Source organism: Daucus carota, chromosome 4 (genome assembly GCF_001625215.2).
Source record: "Daucus carota subsp. sativus chromosome 4, DH1 v3.0, whole genome shotgun sequence".
Taxonomy (NCBI): Eukaryota; Viridiplantae; Streptophyta; class Magnoliopsida; order Apiales; family Apiaceae; genus Daucus; species Daucus carota.
Window position 1 is genome coordinate 44,259,760 of NC_030384.2, and position 17,183 is coordinate 44,276,942.

A 17,183-nucleotide genomic window follows, 5' to 3' on the forward strand; every position below is an offset into this window, starting at 1 on the left:
CTACCAAAGGAGGTATAAAAGATGACATGTCAGCAATGTAAATTGCTCCCACAAAACCTAAATTTGATACCACAGTCTACTTTTTTGCAATAATAGCTATACTCATCTACACTATTACTGAAGAAATCCAAGGTTTTAGCTTCAAAAGAAATGTCTCCCACCAGCTCACAAGCAATACCAGGGTTTGATGTGCACAAGCTGCTGAACATAAAGAACAGAGTAGTTAGTCAAACTGAATAAATTTTAAAACTTAAGCAGGATCAATTATAAATAAACTGTCTAATACATCAAGACAATAACCATGCATGATCATGCAACTACAAAATTATGCAAAGTAGGGTAAAGCCCTCCCTCTTATACCAGGGACGCTGAACCAGCCCAAAATGTAAACAAGAGAAACTATATCAGCACTATATAGATGAAACATATGAGGGAAACAAAAAATGTAGAAGATTCAGCTGAAACATCAGGAGAATCAAGAAAGTAAAAACACACAGTAAAGTCATTCTGGTCCTTTAGAAGGAACCCAAACTTCCGTACTCTCTCCGATCTTTCGTTTTATGCAGAGATGTCAATATAAAGTAATGATGTTGATTCAAATTATATAATAGTTTATATCGACATTTTTTTTGATAAAAATAGTTTATATCGACATTTTTTTGGATAAAAATAGTTTATATTGACATGTTACTATTAATTTATTACATATTTTTATATAAAAAAATAAATAATAAATATTGAAAAAACATTATAGTTCAAGGAAACAAGAAAATGAATAGCAAAAATAAATTACTATTACCTTATTTAATCTTATAAATAATACTCAATAAATACAATTTATTTCATTCGTTGCTCAATATATAAGAATAAAACTTTAATTCACTTAAGCTAAACTAATCAAATACAATACCCTTCAACTCTTCAACTTCATCAACTTACAATAAATTTCTTAAATATCTATATCGATGCAATTGCAAAACAGTTAATTTAATATGTCCAAAAAAAATAAAAAAATCACATACCGATCGACAACGAGCTTACAAATTTCCAATAATCATGAATACATGTATCCAATTTCTACATGTTGAGATTGCCCAGTGTCAAAGTTGAGATTGTCTGTCACTCACGAAGGATTAGTCCAATATCTCTCAGATCAAAATAACTTATATATATAATTTCTCTAGTCTCGTAATCATACATTCTCGTAAATTAATCCCGTATATCTTACTCTAAAATCACAAATTCAAGTATCATACAAGTTCTCTAAAATCACAAATTCAAGTATCATACAAGTTTGATAACTTGAAATAAAATGAGATATGACTAAATCGAAAGATAAACCAAACGTAAAAAAATATTACACCACCCAATAATTGTAAACAATCTACAAAGTTTTCAGTGACAATAACGTAACACTGTATTTTTTATTCTTCCTCTTCTTTATTTCTTTTAAACATTCTTGAATTTTTTTCCTCTAATTACTACATCTTTAGAATAAATCCTAATTATAATATATATGTAGAGAGACACAAATGAGCGATATTAATCACACATATTAAAAAAATATGAATACAACTCATTGATATTACGACTCTATTGTGCAGTTATCGAAAAAATATAAATAGATTATAATTAAAAATAAATAAACTTGGAGATGGTATATTTAAGTCGTTACGATTTTATTGTGCGGCTATCGAACAAATTTTGTGATCAATATTGAGTTATTTTAAAGTTGTCGATATCAATAAAATTTTTGTATCTGTATGATTGTTGGTGATTTTACTACAAACATATTTGCAATGTAATTTTTCGTTACATTTATATTACTTTTCCTGATAAATAACATAAATGATAGTCAACGTAACCTTTTTATCACAATATCCAAGAATTCTTGTATGTGGAATAAATATATTAGAATTTTATTAAACATCAAAAGATTTTAATTTTTCTGAATCAAAAAAGAAAAAATAACCATCGATCCAGGATTTGTCAAATTATATAAAGAAATTCAAACTTACAAAATTTGGTTAAAAGGATCGGGAAGAGTATAACATGACGATTTCGTTGTCATAAAGTCTAGGTTGTTGTTTAATATTGAAGAGGGAGCATTAAACTATTAATACAACTTTGTTTTCCTGGCCAATTATATCCAGCAGTCACCATCATGCTTGCATGCATGCTTGAATCTTGATAATCCGGACATCATATTATCACCATCCTTTATATAGGAGTATATATTATCGCTTCATAAAATATTTGCAAACTTGACGAAGAAATTATTTTATTGATTTCTTTTTTCCCCTTACAATACCATACTGGGAAACGGTACTAGTAGGTGTGCGTTCGGCTGATGAATAGAATGACGTAAAAATAGAAGATTCCGAGTGGTGGCATATCGAGGAATTATTTTAAAACAGGTTAATTTGTATTTAGAAAAAGTTATTTAAATTAATATTTTAATACATTAACATTATATAATATAATATTAAGTATTATAATAACATTATTCTACATGTCCTACATTTGAAATATCATTGTAATATCTTCGACATTAATTGAATTATATTACATTCTTTGGATGTCATATAAATTTTTACAATTTTTTGTATATACAGTGTAATATTTTTATTTTCTTTTAAATTCAGCGGGTCTTAGCACCGATCTTTACTAGATTCTCTCTTGATTCGAATTTTTTTATTTATTTATTTAGTTCTTAGTTCTTATTTGGTCCTCCTTAATTCTGACACATTATTGATTTTTTCTGTTATATTTAGATTTTAGTCCTTAGTTTTTAATAGGTCTTCTCTTATATCTGACAAATTATTATTATTTTTTTTGTTATATTCAGTCCTTAGTTCTTAATAGGTCCTCCCTTAATTCTGAGGTTCAGCTAATCTTGTGATATTTGAATTCCTGGTTTCGTCGTTAACATCAACTACACATCAATTCTTTCGAGATTTATGTTGCCTTGCAAAAAATCAATCCTTAGTACAAAAAACTAAAAATGATTCATGCTACGTTAATTGTGGTCTTCGCATACATCTTCAATAGAATCAATACCTAAAACTCCACTCGCACGATGGTATTAGGCTATTAGCTATGATTATCTCTGATTTAAAACAGTCCTCATGAATTGTGATAAAAAATAGAGTAACTTTTTTCATTTGAAACCAAAAGAAAGCTTATATGTGTTTATTAATCATTTGAATAGGATTGCATTGTCTCGTTTCATTTGTATACAGAAACACAATACGCCAATACATAGCAAAGTAATATTTTTGACGAGCGTCCAAAGGTACAACAGGATGAAAGACATCTCGATCACAATAATTATTCGGCCTTACAATTCCAATAACATGATTGTAAACTTTAGTAGTAACAAATTATTAAGATTGTGCCCGCGTTGTTTTCCCGTGTTAAAATATTGCAAGTACGTCTATAAATCAATAGATTATTGAAATAAGCTCTATCGAAAGCAATATATTATGGTTTTACTTGGGGTTACTTTAGTACAAAGTCATAAAATCATAATTATGAATGATGATGACGTAAATTTAAACAAATCATAGACAATAATATATGATATACGAAAAGGAAAATAATATCTGGTAGTAACAGATTCCACGTGTCCGAATATAAAATAGGCGTGGCCGTCAAAATTGTTAGGCCACCAATTTGATTGGACATCTCGCAAAGCATGCTTAGTTTGGAACCGGCCCGATTAATTAATCCAAAGCTGCAGTGATAGTATGTAATGATACACTTGTAATAATGACATTGTTTAATTAGACTCCTGATTAATTTTTTTCCTCACTCATAATTGCATCTGAGTGATAATTATTTTCGTACTCCCATTTTTCATGACATTTATATTTGTAGCTCATTTTTGATAAATTAGCCGAATAACAAATTTCTTTTTATTTAGTTCATCTTTTTATAAATTAAAATTTTGATATCAATTTTTTTAAAAAATATAATGATTACAATTGTCTGCTTAAGATAATTAAAATTATGTGTCAAAATACAAAAACTATTATATAAAAAGAGTTACTCTAACACAAAGGGAAATGATATCGATATGACCCATTATAACTTATGAATAACTTATGATTTCACGATTTATTATGATAAGGGGAATTTAAAATATTGATTTGGATAATTTTGATTTGTAAATATTTTATAGGTTATTAAAAATATAATTATAAAAATAAAAATAGTTTATGGATAACTTGTAATTTATGAATAATTGATTAATTTCTACTCCCTCCGTCCCTTTTTACATGTCCATTTTGACTTTTGACCAGTCAAAATGACTTTATTTTGACTCAACTTTACATGTATCAAATAACTGAGAAAAATAATAAAAATTATATCAATAGAAAGTATATTTAGTTTATTTTAATATGCAACTTTCAGATTTTAAAAATAATGAGTAGATAATTTGTAATGTTTAGTCAAAAATTAGTCAATTTGACTCCTCGAAATGCAAAATGGACATGTAAAAAGGGACGGAGGGAGTATCAAAAAGAAAGTTAAAAAAATTTCTGAGAAAATAAGTCTACTAACTTTTGATTTTAGATCAATTCTAACTTTATACCGACTTCTAAATTATATATGAATAAATATTTTTTAATTCAAAATTAAAAATGAAATCCACACAAACACGCTCCGGATCTCTCATCTCTTCCTAATCTAAATCTCAATAAGAAAATCGTCATTAAGATGACAATATGCACGTGTAAAGTAGGATAATGTTCTCTAGTAGTAGTCCGTGAAAATTAAACCCCTCCTTAAATTTCCATATAAAACCCATAAATTTTAATCTTTCCTTGGTGTATATATAAAGGTGACAGCATGCAACCAATGGAAAAAATTACAAGCACAAGCTTCCATTTGTATTCATTACCCATCGCCTTTCAAATTTCTCAATTAATATTTCATACAATAATCTCTACAAAACCACAAACAATGAAACTATTCGAGCTCTCAAGAACAAGTAGTTGCAGCCGCAGCAGCAGCAAACAAATCATCCCTTCAAATTACATTAGATCAACCAACTCAACTATGCTCGATCACTCCTCCGACGTTCACTACATGTTCTCCGGCAAGCCCCTGGTGGCCAAGCGCTCCTCCGCCGTCTTCCACTGGCATCTCGGCGGCTTTCTCCGATCACTCATCACTCTCATATCATTGCCCATGACTCTCCCTACGCGCCGGTGGCTCACGTTATCTAAACCCCTCTCCATACAGCCGCCGCTGGGTAAAAAAGTCACGGGGACTCTCTTCGGCAACCGGAGAGGCCACGTCAGCTTCGCGGTTCAAGATGATCCCCGGTCCGAACCCGTGCTGATCATCGAGCTAGCGATGTCGACCGCTTCTTTAGTGAAGGAAATGTCGTCGGGGCTGGTGAGGATCGCTTTGGAATGCGAGAAGCCACGCGGGGCGCGTGGGAAGCCGCGGAAGCTGTTCAGCGAGCCCAGGTGGAGTATGTATTGTAACGGTAAGAAATGCGGGAACGCGTTGTTGAGAGACTGCAGTGACTCGTATTGGCGCGTGCTTGACACGGTCCAGAGTGTTTCTGTGGGCGCTGGAGTGATTCCTGTTGTGGATGACGGGAAAGAAAGTGCTGCCGAGGGGGAGTTGCTGTACATGAGAGCCAGGTTTGAGCGAGTTGTGGGGACGCGCGACTCGGAAGCGTTTTATATGATGAATCCCGATGGCAATGGGGGACCTGAACTCAGCATATTTCTCCTCAGAATATAGAAGATTTCATATTGTTGATGCGAGTTGGAGATGAATGAAGGTTATTACATGTAAACTTGTTTTGTATGCTTTGTGGGTGATAGAAATTAGGATACTGTTTCTGCTTATTGTCTAGCTCGTTTGAATCAATATCTGTTGCATGTTGTTATTCATCTTCGTATCATTGGTCAATTCCGCCCAAGAAGAGTGTCCATCAAATCCCCTGCCCTCGTGTCAAAATGATAATCTTGGTTGAGATTTTTAACTGCCCTACTAAATTAAAAAAGTCACGTATTCAATTTAAATAATCTTTTAACACATCCTTAACAAAATACTTAAATTTTTATTAAATTAATCATAACTTCACTATTATTTACATATTTTATTGCATATAATATTAGTCATCAACAAATTGTGTAATATATTATTTACTCGTTCTATTATATATGTATAAAACATATATACCTCGTCTAAGACTAATTGTTGTTCCTTGGAAAATTTTGGACCCTTTGTAGTTGGGGTGCCTGCATGAGTAATAATCAAATTAATTGTTAATAAAAATCCACAATTAACTAAAAAAATAAAATTTGGTTGTTAATATATGTTAAACTAAGTACTAGAACATTTGATAGAACCACTGCAAGAAAAAACACTAAAAACCACCAAACAAAAGCGACTAAGTATAAAAGCCACCGAAAAAAGGGGCTTTTACTCAAAATAGAAATTTGAGTTGACCGATAAATAAAAATTGGTTGTTAATATATGTTGGAACTAAGTACTAGAAAATTTGATAGAGCGACATTAAATTTCTTATAATTTTAAAAAACTGAAAAAGGCATGTTAATTGCAAACATAAAGGGGTCGTTTGGTTCGTGGGTTTCTGGAATGAGGTATGGGGTTTGTCCATTCCAAACCCAAACCCATACCTGGTGTTTGGTTGAGAAAAACAAAATCTGAAACCCATACCTTAAACCCCCAAGGTATGGGTTTTTGATACCCAAGTGGGGAGGTGAGTATGAGATGGGGATATGAGCTATATTCATTTTTTATTTTTTTTTAATGAAATATTAATGTTTGATACAAAATTAAATCAATGATGCAAAAATATATGACAATAATAATTTTATTAATATTTTTAATTAATATATATATTAATAACTTATTTTTTATAAAAATTATATATATTAATTCCAGCACTCAACCAAACACATGATATCAGATATGATACCTCAAACCCATACCAGCTTAACCCGATTCCTCATTTCAATCCGATACCACTGCTCGAACCAAACGACCCCAAAGAGTGTCGAATTATTTATAATGCAATATTGCACGACTTTCTGCTTCCGGTTTGGGAACTTAATTTAAGTGTCATCCACCATTCATTAAGTTGTAAATACACCACTATGTTGCTAACAGCTTCTCAAGAACCACTCCTGTGCATGATTTCTTGCCTCTTCCCGTTTTGTTGTGCATATGTATCGTAAATTCGTCACCCAAGTCCTAGCTGTTTAAATTAACAACACTAAAAAGTTGGGAATAGGTGGACACCAACCACGTACTCCGGAGTATGAATTAAATAACAGAGAGAGCACATGTGAAAGAATGAAGACAACATAATTTTTGCATAATTGCATGCATATACATGCCGCTTTACTGCATCTACTCTGGCATCCTCGCAAACACACAACTATAAGTCCATAACAATAGATTATAGACGTAAATACAGTATTAGATATAAGTTCATTTTGTGAAAGAACATGCGTTTGATATGTTTCTACATTCCAGACAAAGAGATGATTTCTAATAAAACAGACGACAGGAAATGATAGAACTAAGGGGATCAGAGTAAGTCCCGATAATTTCAAATTTTAATAGATAATTATTTTATAAGTCATGATTTATTTTCAGATATGTATTTTAAGTTTGATTTTGAAATCCGGCTAATGTACTGGCTGTTTCAAAATACTGATTCTTTAATCTATATTCTTTAGGTACAAATGGGATTATTCTTTAGTCAATACAAGAATTAAATAGTTGAGTGGCCAGTGATCACTGCTCAACTTCCTCAAAAGCTTTAAGAATATGACCTAGTCGAATCCCACAAAGATATCAATTACCAGAAGAATCGTTTTAAGCGACGACCCATCCTCCACCCACTATATAATTAATCTGAATATATTCAGATTGCATAAATACTTTATGGTTCCTGTTGACAGATAATGCAAAGGCAGTATCCTATATCGATGAATGTCCATCTGTCTTGGGTCATGGCTTTAAAAAGTACCTTAAATATATTCAGATTTTGTCCTTTGCAGAAGTCGTCCAATCTGATATTTCAAGTCTTAAATATTGTCTCCTACAAAATCTGTTTTTCTAAATGAATGTGTTGGATTAAATGGAGATATTATGAAATGGGAGATATTTTGGTCAGTATGAGATTGCTTAAAGGTTTTTAAATGAAATAGGGAGCTGGTGATTTGAACATAATACATGTTGACCAAAAACTATCAAGCTTCAATCAAAGTACTGCAGTTGATGTGCATGTATGATAGGGAAGCCAAGAACATACTCTCTCTAAGGGGTATATATGTTTGGATCGGAAGTGTTCAATTAATATAAAATAATGAGAAAGAGAAAGAAAGGGGCAAAATAACTGTACGTACTCATTATTTTTTTAATGATAAATTTGAAAAAGATAGATGAAAATAGTGGATGAGAGAGATTTTTATTTTAGAAAAGTATATTATTTCGAGAAAATTTTGAAATGTATAAAATTGAATAAAAGAAAATATATAGAAATCGATGGAAGTATTAAACTAGCTACAGACCCTCTTGCCAAAGCTCCAAATGAAATAATGTATGCAACTCCAGAGACTAAATATGACAGAGATATCATATATATTATTGTTAAGTTAGGCTTGTTTAACTTGGCCCAACAATCCTGTTCTTTCAGACTGTTTATTGCCCAATTCACAGACTGAATGTTTAACCATCAAGTCACCGCCATGCTAAAATCTTCCAGCTAAAATCATAACAAGTAACCTGTGTTAGTTTGCAATTTACTGAAATTACCGTTTAAACATTTAATGTGCCGGACTACAAATTGGACTGCTTGCTTATTAGTATAAATTTCTATAACTTTTTCTTTTTTGCAATGCATTAACCTTTTACACAAAAACAATAATACTCAAATGACCGATTAATATTATACACTTGTACCACAGCCCATTTTGTGGCATATATTTTGCACATGACTGTGAGAATGTAGCCCAAACAAAGTCGAAACCCATAACCATAAGGCCATAACTAGAATTTAGCTACACTTTTTTGTTGAAAGGCATACATTATTGGTGCCTGATCTGCATTGTATTGACTATTGATAGCGAAAGATGTGGGCGATTACATGTTACTGGACCACTAATGCTATGTTTTGAGAGCTTTTAGCCCATAAAAGGAAAAATAGGACGAGAAATATACAATTTTCTAATATTCCCAGATGATAATTTGAGTGGGTGGTAATAAACAAATTTAGAAACGATTTTTATATATTTGTCCAATAAAATTTCTACCCTTCTTTAAAAAAATTCAGAGGAAAAAAAAATCGAATTTCCATTCTTTCCCCATCTTTGTTAAACCGGGGCCTGAGCATCGAACAGAAAAATGTCTGTATCCGCGCCGCTAACTTTTGCAGATTCATAAATTAAGTTGGTGTTTATTCCAGTCAGCAATATATTTGAGTATTGTCTGTTTGATCAGTTCCTCTATTTGACCGTGTCTCGACAGAAAAAACTACCTAATTTGACATTGTTCGTCTCTGCAGGTAATTTATATTGCCTGAGTAATATTTTAGCTTGATATGGAGAAGAACTAGAGTCTCCAAATGGGTCATGTAGTTGCAACTTACAGTACTCGTTCCATCCCCTTGGAATTTATGAGGATGCCTTGGGTACAACAAATAGGCAACCATTGCACCTCGTTTACAACACTTGTAAATATTGAAAGTGATGAATGTCTCCTTTAAAAGCTAGTATTCCTGATGATAATATAGGAGTCACTATGACTGCTCTATAAACTGCTTTCTAAGTGCATCTCAAGCTCCTGCAAGTACATTAAAAAAACTCTCTGCTGCAACTAACTCATGTAAAATACTATCATTCCCGCAACTAACTCATTTAGTTGCACTAACTTTTAAACGCGTGTGCAAGTATTTATTAAAATACACTATTCTTTTATAGAACCAGACAAGGAGTTAGTATCAAAACACTCACAGTTATGACCGGTGAAGAAGGACTTGGCTCTGGGAAGCTAGCCTGAGCACACAGGTATCCATGTTCACTGCAAGCCAGAAAAAAAAAATAACAAACATAATACAGTAACGCTGATCAGAATGCAAATCATTTTCTCCCTCATTGTTCACTTGTTAGCAAGCTGCCGAGCACAAGCGCGATAGTTCTGAAGCAGGTTGTTAAATGTGGTGGTTTTTATTTATTATGATTTTTGAATTCATCTTAAAATATGTAGAAAATCTAATAAAGACTGCCAATACGTACAGGCCTGGAATAAATGTTTCATTATATTTTTATTATTGATTTCTGATTAATTTTTACGCAGCTTCCTTCGACAAAGTGATTGTGCTGGCCAGATTGAAGCGAAACGAATACAAATAATTGACCGAGTTCTTGACAAATTACTATATTCTCTATTTTTAGTTAGGCAGATAGTTGATTTTTTATTCAACTGCTAGCTTAAATAGACCAGCATTAGCTGCCTTGAAGACTGCAAAATTTTTGTAACACTTGGGAGTAGGGGCGAGCAGAGAAAACCGAAACCGCAAAAAAACCCTAAAAAACCCGAAAAACCACACCGAAAAAAATCAAACCGCAAATAAAACCGAAAATAACCGAGATAAAAAACCGAAATTAGTGGTGCGGTTTTATTTTCGGTTTTATGCTAAAACCGCACCGAAATTAACCGAACCGAAATATATATATTTAAATATATATATATATATTATTAATAATAATAATAAGGACCTTAGTCATTTTTAAACTTCACATCTAATTTTATATGGAGGTTCTTCTTCCATACTTGCATATTTGCTGAGTCACTTAAATAACCGGGCATCCAAATATTCGGACGAGCTCTTGATCGTAAACTAGGGCTATTGTGATTTGCCGCAAACCAGAAATATTTCCGTTAATCTGCTAATCAAATTTTATTATGAAACCTATTTTATTATTTATGTACTTTTTGAAAACTTTTTATTTGAATTTCATGATTAGTTGATTTTAGGTAATTTTATTGACTTGACATCATCTAATTTCTTGTCAAAATATGTATGTTTTAGTTTTTATTGTGTATTAAAGTTTTTTAGATAAAAGTATGTAATGTTTTCTATATCCTCATATAGAAACAATAGTAAATAGTAACCGAATATTTTGTACATATTCATGAAAATTTTATATTGTTTTTAAAAAATCATTATGCACAAGAGTAGCAAATAATAGTGGAAAAACCGAAAAAAAACCGCAAACGTCTAGTGGTTAACCGCAACCGAAAAGCTGTTTTAATTGGTGCGGTTAAGGTTAGTGATGATTAACCGAACCGAACCGCATTCATCGGTTTGGTAACGGTTAATGTCCGGAACCGCACCAAACCGCACCATGCACACCCCTACTTGGGAGAAATGTTTTGCATAACTAGCAAACGAACAAAAGCATGCCAAATAATTAATTACTCATAAAAAGGTGGATTGTCAGCCTGCCCAAAATTCGAGTATATGGAGCCACCAGCTTTTTCATGGCACCCAGAAAGAATAAAATATTAATATTAGTATTGCAATAACATTGTTTAGAAGAAAGTTATCTGTTCTGTTCTGTGCCAAAGTCAAAGCAACAATGGCCATGGCCGATGGTGTGAACAATGATGACTCCCGCAATCAAGCTTACCTTTATATCTTAGTACAAGGAATCATTTTGGGAAATTACTGTTTCCTTAGTGCCACGGTACTTATCACTAATTACCAAAATAAAATAAAACTACAGTTTGAACATATCTGCAGTCCAGCTTCGATGGATATTCATATTCTATATTGCGAGTAAGGAACGTGTGTACAGATGTGTAATTATAACATATGACATGATTAACTAAAGTTCTAGTCGCCCAGGGCCATGATCATATACGAGAAGCCACCCGGGCTGACACCTAAACCATATGATGGCCGGCCAAGCTTTAAGGGTCACAGCTCATAACTTGAGGCAAAGTACTTAGTACTAAATCAGCTTAATCAGCGCCTTGATTAGGAACCGAATTTTCATTACTTCCCAGCGGCTTTCATGTGGAATATTGGTTTTTAAAGTCTGGAGTATTTAAACATACTGGGGTGGACAATCGGGGAAAATCAAACAGATAATAAACGACGTAATTGACAAATAAAAACAATAAAATAATTAGGGAAGGATATTTAAATTCTGCGGAAATGTCGATAAAATAATCCAGCTATATGAATGACAAGCACTTTTTAGCCGGTTTAAACATCGAGAAAAGAGGGAGAGAAGGATAATTGGAGCCCTATAAGACTAATGGAGAATAATGAATTATAAAAAATTATTCCATATTTATTCTACTCAAATTTTACTGTTATTATATAAAATCTTAAAAATCTATCTATTATTTCAATACGGGGACTGAAAGCTTCATTTTATATTTTCCATTCTTAATAGGTTAGCAATTTTGAATAATTATATGTTATGTATTTTGTAAATTATTTTGAATAACGTGTTCACGTATATACACAACGACCATCTATTCAAAAATGTTTAGTTAATGTACGACTAAATCCACATTTACTAAAATTTCAAATACTTCGGGTATTTTGATTATAATTTTAATATATTAAAACGCTCATTTCTCCATCCCTCTCAATTTTTTATCATTTTTTATCGCTTGTCATATATTTTAACATTTATATAAATTATAATTTTATAATTTATTTTTGAATATTTGTATCAGAACTTAAATATTGAATTTTTATTTATAAAGAAAATAAATCAAAATAAATTATAAAATTATATTTTATATCAATTTAAAATGCCTGTCAAGATTTACATCTCACCTACAAAATTGAAAGGGAGAGAAGGAATTATTTGTGAATGAATTCTAGCGCTTTGGAATCACATTGGGGGAGCTCTGGACCTCTAGTCCACATGAACAGTAGAATAGGCTTTCTGCGGTTTTATAACATCCTTTTCACTTGATCAATAACATGATGGTTTTAAATGGATTTTAAGTTCACATTCTTTTAATTTTCTGCTTGTTTAAATGAGTATAGTAATTTCAGAAGTTCCGCTTAAAATTCATTCGTAAATAATTTGAATCTGCATTGTTACACAATGTCATTCTGGTTAAATGTTTAAGTAATGGAAGATTGGACATTTTTCAATCGCTGCAAGTTCTTTTAGGATTTTGAAACTTACATGACAAAATGTATCCATCATCATAAGAAAATTCCTCCGATTCAATATTGAATGTTCTTGTCTTACAGGTATAAGTCAAATTATTGATGCTTACGCGAATACTATGTAAACTATCGTCGACGAATAAAAAAATAAATATAACAAGGGAAATGAACTTCGCCACTATGACCCTCGCACACGAGAAAAAGGGTTTGCCGCTGGTACCAATTTCCGCGAGGCGGCGTTCAAATTTGCACCGCTCCTAACATCTACGCAGAATCTTCCAATCATGTGCCAGTTGATACTATATTCATGTTAATCGGTTCAGTATTATTCAAGCTTCCTCTGACCGACTGCTAGATATATATTTTTATTTTAAAAAAAAATTACAAAAATATTAATATTTTATGTGATCAAGGCACCTAAATTTATGTGTAAACAATCAAACGACCTATATTATGGATCAGAGTGAGTACATGCTTCCCTCAAATTTGTAAAATTGACGAAAATGTAATAATCTATTGACTTCTGAGAAGGTTTCGTATCCTATCCTATATTATAATACCTGAGTCTACCCAGGTATGCAGTTAACCAATCAGAAAAGAGGAATTATTTTAGAACCAATCAGAAGTGATTCCTAAATTTTAGACCAATCATATTGATTCTCCAACTTTCCTTCTACCACTATATGCAGTTAACCAATCAGAAAATAGGAATTATTTTAGGACCAATCAGAAGTCATTCCTAAATTTTAGACCAATCATATTCATTCTTCAACTTTCTTTCAACCACATTATGCAGTTAACCAATCAGAAAAAAAGAATTATTTTAGCACTAATATTATTTATTATACAATATAATTAATCAACTCCTTTTCATTATCTGATTATAACTCAACTAATTAGACTCCTTTTCATTATCTAATTAAAAATAATCTAATTAGATAATAATAGAATTTGAGATTTACTTTAAGTAATTTAATTTAATTCAATTCAATTTATGAAAAAATAAATTATTTTAGGATGTTAACCAATAAAAAAAGAGGAATTAATTTAGTACCAATATATTATTCCTTATTTTAGGCCAATAATATTTATCCGTTAACTTTAGATAATTTTAAAACAAATCAGAGTCCATCCTCAAATGCAGTTAACCAATTAAAAAGAAGAATTATTTTAGGACTGATCAGATGCCATTCCTAAATTTTAGACCAATCATATTAATTCTTCAACTTTCTTTCAACCACCTTATGCAGTTAACCAATCAGAAAAAAAAGAATTATTTTAGCAGTAATATTATTCATCATCCAACTTTTCTTCTATTAAATTTTATCCAAAATATTAACCACATACAAGTTAATCATGAGTTAGTCAATACAATTTTTTATTATACAATATAATTAATCAGCTCCTTTTCATTATCTGATTATAACTAAACTAATTAGACTCCTTTTCATTATCTAATTAAAAATAATCTAATTAGATAATAATAGAATTTGAGATTTACTTTAAGTAATTTAATTCAATTCAATTCAATTTATGAAAAATAAATTATTTAGGATGTTAACCAATAAAAAAAAGAGAAATTAATTTAGTATCAATATATCATTCCTTATTTTAGGCCAATGATATTCATCCGTTAACTTTAGATAATTTTAGAACAAATCAGAGTCCATCCTTAAATTTTTTTTATATGAATAATCAATAATTATATGTTTAGATCAATTTGATAAATCTTTTTTAAAATTATACGAGTCTCCACACCCTACAGATTAGAACGAGCTTTTTATTTACTCGATGGCAAAGAAAAACAGTTTCCTTATGTTGCGGTGGATAAAATATTAACATGTTACATGACGTGCATGGTCTTTCGAGTATTATATGAATTATAAAATTATATATTTACTATTTTAGAAAATTAAATTCACACTTAGCCAATATAAACATCGTTTTTATAATTATAAATATATAATTATAATGTGATTGGTTAACTGCATACCTGGGTAGACTCAGGTATTATAATATAGGATAAATACAAGTTAGCATCCAGAATGACCAGTTTTCATAAACCTCACAATGATTTTATAATTTACTAAGACAAATTTTTTATTAAATCCATAAAATTTATTGACATAAGTGAATTTTTACAAGATATACACTTTTACGGTATACTCGATTGAATTTAATAATTTTTATTATTTCATAAATATTTTAAGTGCATACAAATTATCAGAAATATGGCTATAATGACAATTATGCAAATTAAATGAATATGCGTATAAATCAATTAAATTATATAATATAATAATAACGACTGATATTAGGCATGTTTCACCCGATCCGATCGACCTTAACCCAACATTACTTTATTCAATAGAGGAAATTAAAAAACATTATGACCTTGAAATTACTCGCCCGCTCGCGTCCCCATTCACTAACTGGCTCCCCAGTTCTCATATATATATTATAAAAAATTTATACATAAATATTACAATATTGTTAAAATTAAAATAATTTTATACAAGTCCACCCATAAATTTTCATATGACTAAACAATATTTCTAATTTATTGCGGTGGTTAAAATATTAACATGTATTACGTGACATACATGGTTTTTTGAGTATTATATAATATAAAATTAAATATAAAATATTTATAATTTGTTGCGGTGGTTAAAATAATTTTATACGAGTCCGCCATAAATTTTTATATGACTAAACAATATTTCTAATTTATTGCGGTGGTTAAAATATTAACATGTATTACATGATATACATGGTCTTTTGAGTATTATATGATATAAAATTAAATATTTCATATTTTATAAAATTAAATTCATACTCATCTAATATAGTGAAAATGCCCTAAATAACTAATATTTATGTAATGCATGCCCAAAATAACAAACGTCGAGTTTGATGCCTTTTTGATGCCTCTTTTAACCAATCAGTGGCGCATTCAAAGGATGCGCGTATATGAATCAAGTGATTTAACCACTACGGGTACTTCTGATCCAAATAAAGACAACCCATGCATATTTCTTCATATCCAAAATAGCTTTGGACTCCGTGATGCTGTATGTTTGATCATATATGTGTTTTCAAAAGCGAACAAAAAAAATGACACGCATTCTGACTATGCGTGTTTGTTGGTCACGCATACTATATATGCGTAACTTGCAAGCAGATTCAAAATTTAGTCTAATCCTCACACACGATTGATGCTCATGCACAAAATCAGCCAAAGCATGCGCATTAACTAGATCCGCACTCAGTATTCGCATTCAGAGAATGCGACTCTTTGTGGTTATTTTGGTCCATTTTAGTGTGGGTGATCATTATGGACAATATGCGCAGAAAATGAGTTATATTGGATACTCACCCTCTAATATAAACATCGTTTTTATAAGTGTAAATTTATAATTATAATGAGAAAAATAATATAAAATAAACGCAAGTTAACATACAGAACGACCAATATAGAAATCTCACAATGACTTTACAATTTATTAGGACAAAATTTTCATTATGTTCGTGATTAAAATAGATATAAAAATAAAATATATTTATCTTCTTAAATTCATAAAATCTTATTTACATGAGTGATTTTGTTACAAATTTATACCTTTAAGGCATGCTCCATTGAATTTAATAATTTATATTACTTCGTAAATAAGTTAAGTGCATACAAATTTTCTAAACTATGGCAACGAAAACTAATCATGCGGATATAAATGAATTTTTGCGTACAAATTAATTAAATTATATATTATAATAATAATGACTGATATCAGGGGATGCATCCACCCGACCCGATCGACCTTAATCTGACATTACTTTATTTAATACGGAAAATTGAAAAAATTTATGGCCCTCAAATTACTCGCCCAGCTCCCTTCCCTGTTTACTAACTGCCTCCCCAATCCTCATATATACTATAAAAAAATTCATACATAAATATTACATAATTGTTGACGATGATATA

At 30.9% G+C, this 17,183-nt stretch overlaps 1 protein-coding gene across 1 annotated transcript; it reads left to right on the top strand.

Moving 5' to 3' along the window:
- The first annotated feature begins 4,812 nt into the window (after positions 1-4,812).
- Positions 4,813-5,915, top strand: LOC108218047 (protein MIZU-KUSSEI 1). The gene has a single exon (XM_017390967.2). It carries the CDS (start codon positions 4,855-4,857, stop codon positions 5,761-5,763), a length of 909 nt encoding a protein of 302 aa, XP_017246456.2. The 5' UTR covers positions 4,813-4,854; the 3' UTR covers positions 5,764-5,915.
- Positions 5,916-17,183: the final 11,268 nt, after the last annotated feature.